This window comes from Tachyglossus aculeatus, chromosome 3, assembly GCF_015852505.1.
Source record: "Tachyglossus aculeatus isolate mTacAcu1 chromosome 3, mTacAcu1.pri, whole genome shotgun sequence".
Lineage (NCBI taxonomy): Eukaryota > Metazoa > Chordata > Mammalia > Monotremata > Tachyglossidae > Tachyglossus > Tachyglossus aculeatus.
Window position 1 is genome coordinate 100,112,673 of NC_052068.1, and position 14,336 is coordinate 100,127,008.

A 14,336-nucleotide genomic window follows, 5' to 3' on the forward strand; every position below is an offset into this window, starting at 1 on the left:
AATGCCTATTCTCCCTTCTACTTAGATTGGAAGCCCCATGTAGGACATGATTATCTTGTACCTACCCCAATATGTAGAACAGTGCTCGGCACATAGTAAGTGCTTAACAAATGCCACATTTATTATTGTTGATATTATTATTATTATCTTCAGCAGACATAATGAATCAATCAGTCAATGTATTTATTGAGCACTTACTGTGTGCGGAGCACAGTATTAGGCGCCTGGGAGAGGACAAAATAGCAGAGTTGGTGGATGTATTCCCTGCCCATAACAAGCAGCGTGGAGAAGCAGCGTGGCTCAGTGGAAAGAGCCCGGGCTTTGGAGTCAGAGGTCATGAGTTTGAATTCCGGCTCCACCACATGTCTGCTGTGTGACCTTGGGCAAGTCACTTCACTTCTCTGAGCCTCAGTTACCTCATCTGGAAAATGGGAATTAAGACTGTGAGCCCCACGTGGGACAACTTGATCACCCTGTGTTCCTCCCCAGCGCTTAGAACAGTGCTCTGCACGTAGTAAGCGCTTAACAAATGCCATTATTATTATTATTATTATTATTGTTGTTATTATTATTAAGCTGATGGTCCAGAGGGAAACGGGATTTGTTTTGTTCCGATTAGATAGATATCGCTTTGTTGGACAGAGGACGGCATCTGTTTTTATTTTTCAAGGTTACCGGTGGACGGCTGCATCGGAAGGAGGTTTTTTCAAAGCCTGGCCCAAGTCAGTCTACTGAAGGAAATGAAAAGACGCCTGATCGAGGTTGCTGACTTCCATCACATGGCTAGTAAAGCCCTTCGAGCCCAGGCTTATGCAGAGGGCAGCGAAGACCCCGACAAGGCCACCTGTCCTCCGTCGGACTCTCTGACTTCTCCCGAGCTGCACAAAGAACTCGTGAGGTAGAGCTGACCACATCCTCTAACAATCTAAACCGTTTGCTCCCCGCTTTGCAGGGGGGCACCAAAGCAGCGGGCTCCCTCACAGCCTGCCGGACATTGTGGGGCGATGTCTTGGGCTAAAGAATAATGATTCTGGTATTTGTTAAGCGCTTAATACATGCCAGGCACTGTGTTAAGTACCGGAGAGGATACAAGCAAATTGGGTTGAGCAAAGCTAGGTGGTTATGAGCATCTTTTATCTCATCTCACAATTCTCAAACTCCAGTCTCCTGCCGAAGGTAAGACGGGGATAGAGCAAGAGTTAAAATCCATTTGGAATGAGTGGAAAGTGATTTGTTCCAGGAGCCACAGGTCCAGCAGGATGCGGGCCGAGGGTTTTCAGCTCCAGTTAGTTTTTTAATGCTCCTGAGTCCTCATCCAGAAAGTGAGAGAGTGAGGGAGAGAGGGTGAGAACATGTTGTTTTTCATTTCCTAAAAGCACGAGAACACATAGTAGCTAAGGAACACAAAGATCCTGAGTTCTAATCTTTCCCTTTTCATTAGTTATATTTTACCAGAAGTTTAGTAATAGTAGACGAAGAGGTCAACTAATACTCAATTTGGAGAGTGGCACGAATTCATACGTGAATCATGAACAGATTTGGGCACAGATCACAGTTCTGAGTCATCCTCTCCTCACCCCCAGTTAGCTCTGGTGCTTTATCCATTAGGATATTTTGCATCTCTTCTGCTGTAAGGTGAAATGTAATACCTTTTTTTCTTTCGTCCTTTTTAGGCTGTTCAATGTGTTTATCCTGTGGCTGGAAGATGAGAATTTTCAGAAAGGAGATACCTATATTCCTTCTCTACCAAAGCAATATGACACCCACAGGCTAGCAAAGATCATGCAAAATCAGCAGGTGCAGTGACCATTTAGCTTTCATAACCGATGGGGATAGCTGATGGTTTGGATCGGTCGGGGGGTGCTGAGTTGATTCTCAATCAAATCTGATGTTATGGATCTTGCTCCAGAGGCAGCCAGTGTGCAATGTGCAACTCTTGGAATGAGTTGCACTTCCAAATGATAATAATAATAATAAGCGCTTACTATGTGCCAGGCACCATACTAAGCCCTGGGGTAGATATGAAATGATCAGATCCCAGCTGGAGTCTCACAGTCTAATGGAGGAAGGAGAACAGGTATTGAATTCCCATTATACAGATGATGGTTGTGACTTGCCCGTGGTCACACATGGGGCAGAGCCGGGATTAGAACTCAGGTCCTCTGGCTCCTAGGCCCATGATCTTTCCACTAGGCTTATTCTCCTGTATTGTTCTCTCCCAAGTGCTCAGAACAGTGCTCTGCACACAGTAAGCATTCAACAAATAGCACTGTTTGATTGACTGGCCATGCTGCTAGCAAAGTTAGATAAGCGTCCCCTTTGAATCCCGTACACCAGCACGGACAGGTCAGCTCCCTGTTTGGATTGTGGCTCAGGATTTACACCTTGCATGCCTCTTCTTGGGAGTAGCTTCTATTAGCCATTTTTGTGATTCTGGAATGCCTTTGCTTGTGCTTTTTTCAAGGAATGCCTGATAGGTGGTCCAGCCCTCAAGAGGTCTTGGTCCTTGGGACATAGACTTAGTGACATCCTTTTTGTCTTACTGCACATTACCCCCAACAGTATCGTCACCAAAAACAGCCATAGAAGACCGAACACGTGGGAGAGATATTAAGCCGAATTTCAGACACGTTCCTGTGTTTAATAAGAAATAGCTCCTCAGTTCCTGAAAACAGTCCTTTTTCTTTTATCACCATCAGCATCAACATGTTGGCAAACATGTTCCCTGCAGTCTAGAGGGGGAGTTTTTAAGTGGAATCTACTGTTGTACTTTGTATTGACCTGTTGACTGTACAACACAATAGGCGCCTCACAGTTTAAGACGACAAGAAGCAGCAGCTTGGTCTAGTAGGGAGAGCACGGGCCCGGGAGTCAGAAGGACCTAGGCTCTAATCCTGGTTCTGCCAACTTGTCTGCTGTGTGACCTTGGGCAAGTCACTTCACTTCTCTGTGCCTCAGTTACCTCATCTGTAAAATGTGGATTAAGGCCGTGAGCCCCGAATGGGATATGGACTGTGTCCAACCTGATTAAGTTGTATCTGCCTCAGCACTTAGTATCTGGGGCATAGTAAGTGCTTAACAACACACAAAAAAGACAACTTTCTCCCCAGAAAAAAACAAAACAGGGTGAGTCTGCTTTCAAAGTGAAGTTTCTGTGGTTTTGTCCTAGGATTTGTGGATGGAATACTTGAACATGGAACGCATGCATCATGAATTTCAGGAAACCGTCAACCTCTGGATCCAAGTCAAACTTGAAACCCATACAGCGGCCAGCCCTTTGTCGGTCCAGGTGAATTTTACGGATCCCTTGTCAGGTGAGGCATGCATCTTATACATTTTACCGGGATGGCAAAGAGACTTTACATTCAGGCCTCCTTGTCTACCCTTCTGCAAGTGAAGTTGTTTGTGTTAGAATTCAGATGCATTTGACCTGGCCAGACAGTCTTGAATTTTCATCCCTGGAATATTGTGGAAATTCATAAATTGTCCCAGAATCTGGGCCACGTTTCAAACATCTCTTAATTAGGGAGGAATGATTGTTTGGTGAATAGAGAAGGAGTGTGTTGCTTTGCGTTTAACAATTCTGAACTCTTCCTCCATCCTCTCACCTTAGGGCTGAGTCTTGACCTTTGCATTTTCCCTTTTTTAAATTTTTTGGTATTATGTTAAGCTTTTACTGTGTACCAGGCACTGTTCTAAGTGCTTGGGTAGATACAAGTTAATCAGGTTAGACACAGTCCCTGTCCCAAATGGAGCTCACAGTCTTAATCCCCATTTTACAGATGAGGGAACTGAGGCTCTTGCCTAAGGTCACACAGCAGAGAAGTGGCAAGCGCCAGGATTAGAACCCAGGTCCTTCAGGCTCTCAGGCCCATTCTTTATCCACTAGACCACACTGCTCCTAATTTACATTTTAAATGAGGACTAAAATACCTCAATAGCTCCCAAGGACATTAGGGAAATCTTATAGGATTTCATTCATGAGGGTTACCTTATGAGTGTAAATGATTTCACTCCACAGTTAAAACTTTTATTTTATCCTGCAGTATTTTTCCTGGTAGTTCAGCATTTCTTTCAATGCAAATTATGACTCATAAAATATCTGAATGAAATTAAAGAGGAATAATGAGAAAAATAATTGGTAGCATATGCTGTACTGTTTGGCTGGTCTTCTGAGTTTGGGATAAGAAGTTGTGTTTAATATGCTGAGTGCTATTTCACTTTTGCCTTCAGTAGAAACAGTATTTTTATATCATAAAGAGGCAGTAACAAAACAGGTTTTAGTCTTGACTTTCAGCTGTGATAATCACAAAGGAGGCAGTATAGCAGTCGGTGAGTTGTATTTATTGAGTGCTTATTGTGTGCAGAGCAGTCAGTCAACCAGTGGTATTACTGAGCACTTACTCTGTGCAGTACTCAGTGCTTGGGACAGTACAGTTCAACTGAGTTGGTCGACACATTCCCTGCCCACAAGGAGCTTGATATTTGAAAGATCTGAGAATTAATAAATGCTTCCTGTCCATCAGTTTGCTAGGCACAACCCAAAATGGGTAGGTTCCTGTTTTTGTCACTACGAATTTCATTGCCCAATTAAATTTATATTAAAAGAACAGTGCTCTGCACACAGTAAGTTCCCAGTAAATACCGCTGATTGATTGCCTGTGTTGTTATGGTCACTTAGCCTTCATCTTCCTTATATGGAAAAGTCCACATTTTTCCCATTTTTATGATGTGTGGAACTGGTCATCGCCTCTGATAACTTTAAGCTCATTGTGGTCAGGGAATGTCACTTACCAACTCTGTTGTATTATACTCTCCCAAGTGCTCAGTACAGTGTTCCTCATGCAGCAGGCACTCAATAAATAGCACTGATGCTGAATATCACTTTGGTTGCCCTTTACTGCAGCTCTAGTCTGTCTCTTCTAAGATACGGTGATAGATTTTTGTGTGCAGGGAACATATCTACCAACTCAGTCAATCAGTCAGTCGTATTTCTTGAGCACTTACTATGTGCCGGGCAACTGTACTAAGCGCTTGGGAGAGTACCACAGAGTCGGTAGACATGTTCCCTGCCCACAGCGAGTTTACCGTCTAAAGGGCTAGAATACAATGCAACTCTATCATAGGGTACTCTCCCAAACACTTAGTACAGTGCTCTGCACATAGTAAGTGGCCAATAAAAGCCATCGATGGATCGATTTATAATGGCAACTATGGAATGTGATTTTGGTTCATTTTCTTTTCTCATCCTGATGATGGTCAGGCTGCTACCATTCACTAACGTGGTAATCTGAGGGAGAGGAATTAATAAACTGTCCTTTCTTTCTTTCCTTCTTTCTTTCTTTCTTTCTTTCAGCCAAGGAAAGGATCTTGAGTAATTTGAAGAAGCATGAGACTCCCTGCCCTCCTCCGCTTCTGCAAAGAATGAAGGCTCCAGTCCCAGTCATTTCCTCAGCCAGTCTTCTAAACCAGAGAGAAGCCATACGACTTGTGTACATGGACCTGAATGTTTTACAACAACATGCCAGGTATGGTGATGACCTTTTAAGGCATGTCTCTGTTCAGTTTGGAGTCTTGAGAGAGCCTACATGATTTAGCACCTAAAACAGGCTTCTTATCAGCACTCTTAGCACGTAAGGAAATGACCAAACTGGTCCAGACAGATCCGTTCCACGCAAGTGGTGGCATTTCCCATGGAAAAGTTTATAGCACATTGCACTTTTGTTTTGAAGGGCTATAAATCGTTCTCGTTGCATGCAGCGGCAGTTCTGAACCTCGGTCAATGCCAGTTTAAGCCTCTCCTCGGGTTTCACTAGGGTTTCGATCAGCCCTTATATGAGCAATTCCATTAGAGTGATTGAACAGGATACTGAATCAGTGAAGGAAAGGGTGTGTGTGTGTGTGCGCGCGTGTGTGTGTGGGGGGCATGCATATGTGTGTGCATGAGTGTGTGCGTGTGTGTGAGGACCATTCCTCTTAGAACCAGACCCAAAAACCTGTAAACTCCTGTCTTCTGGTGAAATTATTCCCTACTCCTCATCACTTTTTTTTTCCTTTTGTCTGGGAATTTGGGAAAAAGAGAGTGTTGATTCCAGGCATCTGTACTCCCAAAGAAGACAGAAATGATTAATCGAGCGGGAAGATTTTGGCTGAAGGCCTGGCTTTTGCGAAGCCACCCGAAGTAACAGACGCTTGGTCCCCAGCTGTTCTTGTTGCAAAATCCATGCCAATCTTTCCATGCTCATTGGCCTTTCCTCCCTTTAAAGCTGTCGGATTACATATCTTTCTGAGAGATTTTACAAATCCTGGAAAAAAAGCAATCATTTCCTCATGTCCAAGTGACTCTGAGGTCAGCGGTCTCTCCTGAATTTGTTTAATCGTATTTCATCCGTTTTTATTGAGCGCTTAATGTGTGCAAAGCACCGTACTAAGTGCTTGAATGCAAGTAGGTTGTTAGGAACAAACCAATCACTGACCCTGGACCAATTAGCCACTTCTGCCAGGGGTTCAAAAGACATGGGCTGAATGAGCACGGAGGGTGATGAAAGCCTCTCACCTGTTAGAAAGTCCAGCGTGTTGATTTGTGGGTGGAAGTTTCCTTCGGAATCCATGGGAATATGGACTTGGTGTCCCTGCAGCCTGAGCGCAGCGTCGGCTCTGAATGCTTGTGAGAAGCGGCAGGGCCTAGTGGAAAGAGCAAGAGCCTGGGAGTTGGGGGGCCCGGGCTTTAAGACTGACTCTGCCACTTGCCTGCCGTGTGGCTGGGGCAAGTCAGTTCGCCTCGCTGCGCCTCAGTTACCACCTCTGTAAAATGGGGACAGGGACTGGGTCCGTCCTGATTATCTCCTATCTAGCCCAGTGCTTAGTACAGTGCCTGGCATATAGTAAGCACTTAACAAGTGCCATAAATAAAATGAAACTTCACCACTTGCCTGCTAGGTGCCTGGCGCAAGTCAGTTCATTTCTCGGTGCCTCTTCCATAAAATGAGGATCAGATAGCTGTTCTTCCCGCTTACACTGAGAGCCTACGTGGGATAGCGTCTCTCCAACCTGATTACCTTATATCGACCCTAGTGCTTAGTACAATCCTTAGGCACTTACAATTATTATTGTTATTATTATTATTATTAGCAAAGTTCATGTGACCTTCACCCAGAAGATGTTGGTGACATCATACTTTGTTTTGTTCATTTGTGTTGATTGAAAAAAAAAATGAAGAGTGCGAATTGGATGATTTAAGAGGCTCAAGACCTTTATTCGGTGGTAGCATGTATGTGGACCCTACAAAAATACATGACCTTTGACCTCAGTGGATATCGGCTTCAAAGAGGTCAGAGGTCAGGCTAAAATTGAGACGATTTATACCTAACTTCCAGCCCTGAGCTGGTTTAAGGGCTAGCGCAAATGCCTTTATCCAGTACTTAGCTCCTAAATTTATCCGGGAAATAAGAATAGTGGTAGTATTTTTTGAGTTCCCACCTTGGGCAGTACAGTGTATGAAGTGGTTGGTACAGATCGAAGAAGGAGGAAGGAACTCCTACTCTAACAGGGGAGATCAACTTCAAAAAAAAAAAAATTCCTGAGTGTAGTGTAGTTAAATAATCGAAAGGACAAGAGCTTTGAGGTTGCTTATAAAGGAGATCCGGAATTGGCTGGTGGGTTTATACGGCAATAAAATGCTGGGACGTTTGGGTGGGTGGCGTAATGGGGTGTTGCAGGTTTGGCTGGCAAGCTTCTGGCTTTCTGTGAAGCCTACATCAGCAGGCCTTCATCCTTAGATCAGCAGAGGCTAAACTTCCCCAGGTGGTGGTACTTCAGTCGCAGCGTGGCTGGGGTTGAAACGCTCAGTAGCATGGGACTGGATTATTTTGCCACGTTAGTGGGCCTCAGTGCTCCACTACAAATCGGCGACAGTTGCACGCCTGCCCCCTGGGAAGGGATATGGTGACTGGTCCCCAGCCCCTGCCCTGGCCAAGACTCCCTGACTGCCATCACCCTGGAACGCCTCCTCTCTGCCACTCACCCCCACCCCACCCCACCCAGAAGCAGCGTGGCCTAGTTGGTAGAGCACCTGGGAGTCAGAAGGACCTGGATTCTAAACCCGGCTCTGCCATTTGTCTGCTGGGTGCCCTTGGGCAAGTCACTTCAATTCTCTCTGCCTCAGTTACCTCGTCTGGAAAATGGGGATTAAGACTGTGAGTCCCACATGAGATGGGCTGGTTCCCACCTGATTATCTTGTATCTACTCCAGCACTGAGTATAGTGCCTGGCACATAGAAGTGCTTTAACAAATACCATTAAACAAAAAGTTAGCATGTAGCAAATTCCATTAAAAACAAAAACGAAAAACAACTGCCTGCCCCATTATTCCATGTAAAGGGATTTGCGTAGATTGGCCATTCTCGGCCTTATTACGGCTTTGGCTTGTGGCTCTATAATTCATGTGACCTGTCTACCGTTGTCCTAGATTCTTGGTAAAATAGCTGTCTGAAAAACCTTGCAAATTACTATGCTGTTGGATCCTTTGGGTTGTCTGTGAACCCTTGGCTCCGTGGAGAATTGGAACCTTCCAGAAGCCTATTCACTGTTGCTTAAAGGTTTTTCTGTTGTCCTGGTTATGCTTTCCAGAATGGCAGCTCTGCGGGAGTCCCAGCAAGTCGCTCTGGACAGCGAACTGTTGGACACGATCCCCAAACAGTATGTCAACCGAGAAGAACAGATCACTCTCCATTTGGAGTGTCGCGGGAATGCCAATAAGCAGTGTCAGGGAGCAGCTGTGGTAACAGTTCAGGTCAGAGGGTTTTTTTTTTTGTTTGGTTGGGGGGTTTTTTTGGTTTAATACTTCTCAGCTCAGAAATTTCAAATAAAATTTTCCAGCCGACACTCAGGCATACCTGGGAATTTCAATACCTGTCCTCCCTCCTACTTAGAAACAGCATGGCTTCGTGGATAGAGCACGGGCCTGGGAGTCAGAAGGTCATGGGTTCTAATCACGGCTCCTCCACAGGTCTAGCTGCGTGACCTTGGGCAAGTCACTTCATGTCTCTGGGCCTCAGTTCCCTCATCTGGAAAATGGAGATTAAGAGTGTGAGCCACATGTGGGACAGGGACTGTCCAGCCTGACTTGTATCTACTGCAGAGCTTAGAACAGTGCTTGGCACATAGTAAACGCTTAACAAGTACCATTGTTACTATTATTATGTGGGACAGGGCTTGCATGTGACCTAGATGACCTTGTATACATCCCAGTACAGTGCTTAATACACAGTAAATCAGTCAATTGTATTTATTGAGCGCTTACTATGTGCAGAGCACTGTACTAAGCGCTTGGGAAGTACAAGTTGTCAACATATAGAGACAGTCCCTACCCAACAGTGGGCTCACAGTCTAACAGTAAGCTCTTAACAGATAGCACTGTTACCGTTATCTGTGTGAATAGAAGCAGCATGGCCTAGTGGATAGAGCCCAGGCCTGGAGCAGGACCTATGTTCTAATCCCGACTCTGCTGCAGAACCTTGTTCAAGTCATTTAACTTCTCCGTGCCTCAGTTACCTCATCTGTAATATAATAATAATAATTATGGTGTTTGTTAAGTGCTTACTGTGTGCCAAGTGCTGTTCTAAGCGCTGGGATAGATAGAGGGTAATCAGGTTGTCCCACGTGGGGCTCACACTTGTAATCCCCATTTTACAGATGAGGTAACTGAGGCACAGAGAAATTAAGTGACTCGCCCAAGATTACACAGCAGACAAGTGGCGGAGCCGGGATAAGATATGGGGATTAAGACTTTGAACCCCATAAGGACTTGGACTGTATCCAATCTGATTAGCTCATAGCTACTTCAGCGCCTTAGTAGAGTACCTGGCACAGAATAAATGCCTAACAGATGCCATTAAACAAGAAAAAAGGAAAGCATAGATGCTGTGTCCTGCCCTTTCATTCTCCCAGGGGTGCTCAGGAGATTTATTTCTTGCCTGCATTATCATCGTAATCACCAACGGTTCATAAGTGCCTGATAAGCCCCTCTAGCCTGTAACCTCGTTGTGGGCAGGAAATGTTTTATGTGGTTATTTCATACTCTTCCCGGCACTTATTACAGTGCTCTTCAAGCAGCGTTCAATAAAAACAAATGATCAATTGATAAATGTGGGTGCAGACGTGGTTACACTAATGGTGAGGACAGGCAGACCTGAATATCTAAACATACTGATCACTAAGTACCTTTGGCCCCCACTTAGGGTCACCCCTGGAGAGTTCCCAGTAATCTCCCAATCTCAACTATGGGAGGGAGAGTGAAGCACAGGCCTACCCCTTCCATTCCTAGCTTGGGCAGTGGCTAGCCAGTGGAAGGCAATCTGCTATAAGTCAAAACTCACCCATGTTGGGCAGCAGCGGCTTGGGAGATAGTCAAGGGCAAAGACTCAAGTTTACTATGCAGAAGAAGACAGTGGTAACCCACTTCCGTACTTTTAACAAGAAAACTCTATGGATCCACTACTGGAACAATTGCAGATGGAGGTGGGGCGTTCTGGGAGAGACGGGTCCATGGCGTCACTGTGGATCGGAGGCGACTAGACAGCATAAGACAAGACAAGCACCTGTGGAGATATAATGATAATAATCTCTGGGTTTTTGTTTTGCTTTAATTTGGTTCCCAAAGCCATCTCTCATTACTTATCCAGGTTTTGCCCTCACAACAATTATGTGAGGTAGGTAGAAAGGTCTGTCTTAGTATTCCCATTCTGCTGATGAGAAAAGTGAAGTACAGCGAGGTTAAGTGACTTGCTCAAGGTCACTCAGCAGGTTGGTGGCAGAACTTGGGCATGAACCTGGATTGGCTGACATCCAGACCAACCCTCTTCCACTACCTAGCAGTAATAATAACTGTAAAACTTGCTAAGCGCCTGCTAAACCCCGGGTACTGTATTAAGCTCTGGGATTGATCTAGATGATCAATACAATCCCTGTCCCATACAGGGCTCACAATCTACTTAGTAGAGAGAAGAGGTTTATTCATTCATTCATTCATTCGTATTTATTGAGCACTTACTGTGTGCAGAGCACTGTACTAAGCTCTTGGAAAGTACAATTCGGCAACAGATAGAGACAATCCCTACCCAACAATGGGCTCAAAGTCTAGATGGGGGGAGACAGACAAAATAAAACAAGTAGACAGGCATCGACAGCCACGCTGCTCCTTCTGGGGAGCGGGTAAACAGGCACCCTGCCCTTCTCACTTCTTCATGGGGAAACAAAAGCCCTGGAAGCTAAGCCCAGAGTCACACAACAGGTACTTGGCAAAACCAGGGATTGGAATCCTCTGACTCCCAGCCCCGTGGTCTTTTCACCGTCTATCGCATTGCTTCTCTACTTTTCTGCTTCTCTCTGATACACTACTATATGTACCAGAAGCCAAACACCCATTCCCTGTCCTCAGAAAAACCTACCCCCGTAAAGCACTTGGATCCGCCCCTCAGCCCCAAAGCACTATGGTAAATATCCTTATATTCTTCCATTTTCCTTATCCGTAATTGATTTTAATGTCCAGCCCCCCCTGTAGACTGTAAGTTCCTTGTGGGCAGAAATTAGGTCTGCCAACTCCATTGTATTGTACAGTGGGGCTTAATACAGTGCTTTCCAATCAGTCGTATTTATTGAGCGCTTACCGCATGCAGAGCACTGTACTAAGTGCCTGGGGGAGCACAATATAACAGACACATTCCCTGCCCAAAACAAGCTTACAGCCTAATAGAAAGACATTTATTACGGCTATGTACCTAAGTGCTGTGCTGGGAAGGGGGATGAATAAAAAGAGCAAGCCAGGGCCACGCAGAAGGGAGTCCTTATTCCACTGAGAAACAGCATGGCTCAATGGACAGAACATGGGCCTAGGATTCAGAAAGACCTGGGTTCTCATCCTGGCTTTGCCACTTGAAGATGATAATAATAATAATAATAATGGTATTTGTTAAGCGCTTACTATGTGCCAAGCACTATTCTTAGCACTGGGTAGATACAAGGTAATCAGGTTGTCCCATGTGGGGTTCACAGTCTTATTCCCCATTTTACAGATGAGGTAACTGAGGCACAGAGAAGTGAAGTGACTGGCTCAAAGTCACATAGCTGACAATTGGCAGAGTGAGGATTTGAACCCGTGACCTCTGACTCCCAAGCCCGGGCTCTTTCCACTAAACCACGCTGCTTCCCCAGTACAGCCACTTGTCTGCCTTGTGACTTTGGGCAAGTCACTTAGTTTCTCTGTGCCTCTTTTCCCTTATCTGTAAAATGGGGATCAAGACTGTGAGCCTTGTGTAGGACACGAACTGTGTCCAACCCGATGAGCTTGTATCTACCCCAGCGCTTAGAACTGCCTGGCACCTAGTACGTGCTTAAGAAATATCCACAATTATAATAATAAATGCCATTGATTGAATATAGAATTAAGAGAGTAGATATGAATTCTAGATGGATAATGGATGATGGAGAAAAATTGGGACCAGGGAGCCTCAGGGATGCTGACAGGTAGCATCTGGGATTGGCCTCTGCCGCAGTGCATTTCCGGCCCTCCCCCACAAGGCTGACAGAGGGCATTGTCCTCTCGCTGTATCTTCTCGTGATTCAGCAGGCAGCTATCCAGTTGTATGGCCCTCCCTCACAAGGCAGAGTGGCTTAATAATTATGGTATTTGTTAAGCGCTTACTATGTGCCAGGCACTGTACTAAGCGCTGAGAGTGAGTAGAGCATGGGCCTGGTCCTAATCCCATCTCCGCTACATGTCTGCCGAGTGAGCTTGGTTTCAAATATATTCATTCAATCATATTTATTGAGCGCTTACTGCATGCAGAGCACTGTACTAAGCACTTGGGAAGTGCAAATCGGCAACATAAGCACTTGGGAAGTGCAAATCGGCAACATACGGAGACGGTCCCTACCCAACAGCGGTTCAAATCACTTCACTTCTCTGGGCCTCGGTTACCTTGTCTGGAAATTGGGGATTGAGAGCATGACCTTATGTGAGACGGACTGTGTCCAACCTGACTCACTTGTATCTACCCCAGCGCTTAGAACAGCACCTGACATATCGTAAGCGCTTAATAAGTACCATAATTATTAAGAATCAGCATGGCTTAGTGGAAAAAGCACGGGCTTGGAAGTCAGAGGTTGTGGGTTCTAATCCCGGCTCTGCCACTTATCAGCTGTATGATTTCTGGGGAAGTCACTTAACTTCTCTGGGCCTCAGTTACCTCATCTGTAAAATGGGGATTAAGACTGCGGGCCCCACGTTGGACAACCTGATTACCTTGTATCTACCCCAGTACTTAGAACAGTGCTTGGCACATAGTAAGTGCTTAACAAATACCATCATTATTATTATTATTAAGGCTGACAGAGGGCCCTGTTGCCTAGTGCCTCAGGCCCTGTACAAATTGATAACTGCCTGCTGAATTGTGAGAAGACATCAGTAGAGGCCCTTATGCAGTCAGTAAACCAGTCAATCAATCATCATATTTACTGGGCACTTACTCTGTGCAGAGCACTTGGGAAAGTACAGTACAGTAGAGAAGCAGCGTGGCTCAGTGGAAAGAGCATGGGCTTTGGAGTCAGAGGTCGTGGGTTCAAATCCCGGCCCCGCCAATTGTCAGCTGTGTTACTTTGGGCAAGTCACTTAACTTCTTTGGGCCTCAGTTCTCTCATCTGTAAAATGGGGATTAAGACTGTTAGCCTCCTGTGGGACAACCTGATCACCTTGTAACCTCCCCATCGCTTAGAACAGTGCTTTGTACATAATAAGCTCTTAATAAACGCCATCATTAATTAATTAATTAATTAATTATTTAGAGCTGAGAAGTGAGTTCCCTGCCCACAAGGAGTTTACAGTCTTCAGGGGGGAGTCAGACTTTCAAATTGATTAGAGATAGGGGAAATAGTAGAATATAAGAATATGAATGTAAGTGCCATGGAGCTGTGTTAAGTATCAAGCTGAAGAGAACACAGCTAAATTAATTAATGAGGCAGAGGGAAGGGCAGATAGTGGAAATGAGAAGCACTGTGGCCTAGTGGATAGAGCACGGGTTTAGGAGTTAGAAGGTCCTACGTTCTAATTCCAGCTCTGACACTTGTCTACTGTGTGACCTTAGCTTCTCTGTCCCTGTATATATGTATATATGTTTGTACATATTTATTACTCTATTTATTTATTTATTTATTTATTTTATTTGTACGTATCTATTCTATTTATTTTATTTTGTTAGTATGTTTGGTTTTGTTCTCTGTCTCCCCCTTTTAGACTGTGAGCCCACTGTTGGGTAGGGACTGTCTCTATATGTTGCCAATTT

The 14,336-nt window shown here is 45.0% G+C and overlaps 1 protein-coding gene across 1 annotated transcript in view; it reads left to right on the forward strand.

The window, feature by feature from the left end:
- EPG5 (ectopic P-granules autophagy protein 5 homolog) overlaps window positions 1-14,336 on the forward strand; it is a 132,197-nt gene that overhangs the window by 75,273 nt on the left and 42,588 nt on the right. Inside the window, exons 23-27 of the mRNA XM_038743711.1 lie at window positions 671-898; window positions 1,674-1,797; window positions 3,170-3,314; window positions 5,357-5,528; window positions 8,629-8,791. Coding sequence (XP_038599639.1) covers window positions 671-898; window positions 1,674-1,797; window positions 3,170-3,314; window positions 5,357-5,528; window positions 8,629-8,791 — 832 coding nt within the window. The remainder of the gene's footprint in view (window positions 1-670; window positions 899-1,673; window positions 1,798-3,169; window positions 3,315-5,356; window positions 5,529-8,628; window positions 8,792-14,336) is intronic.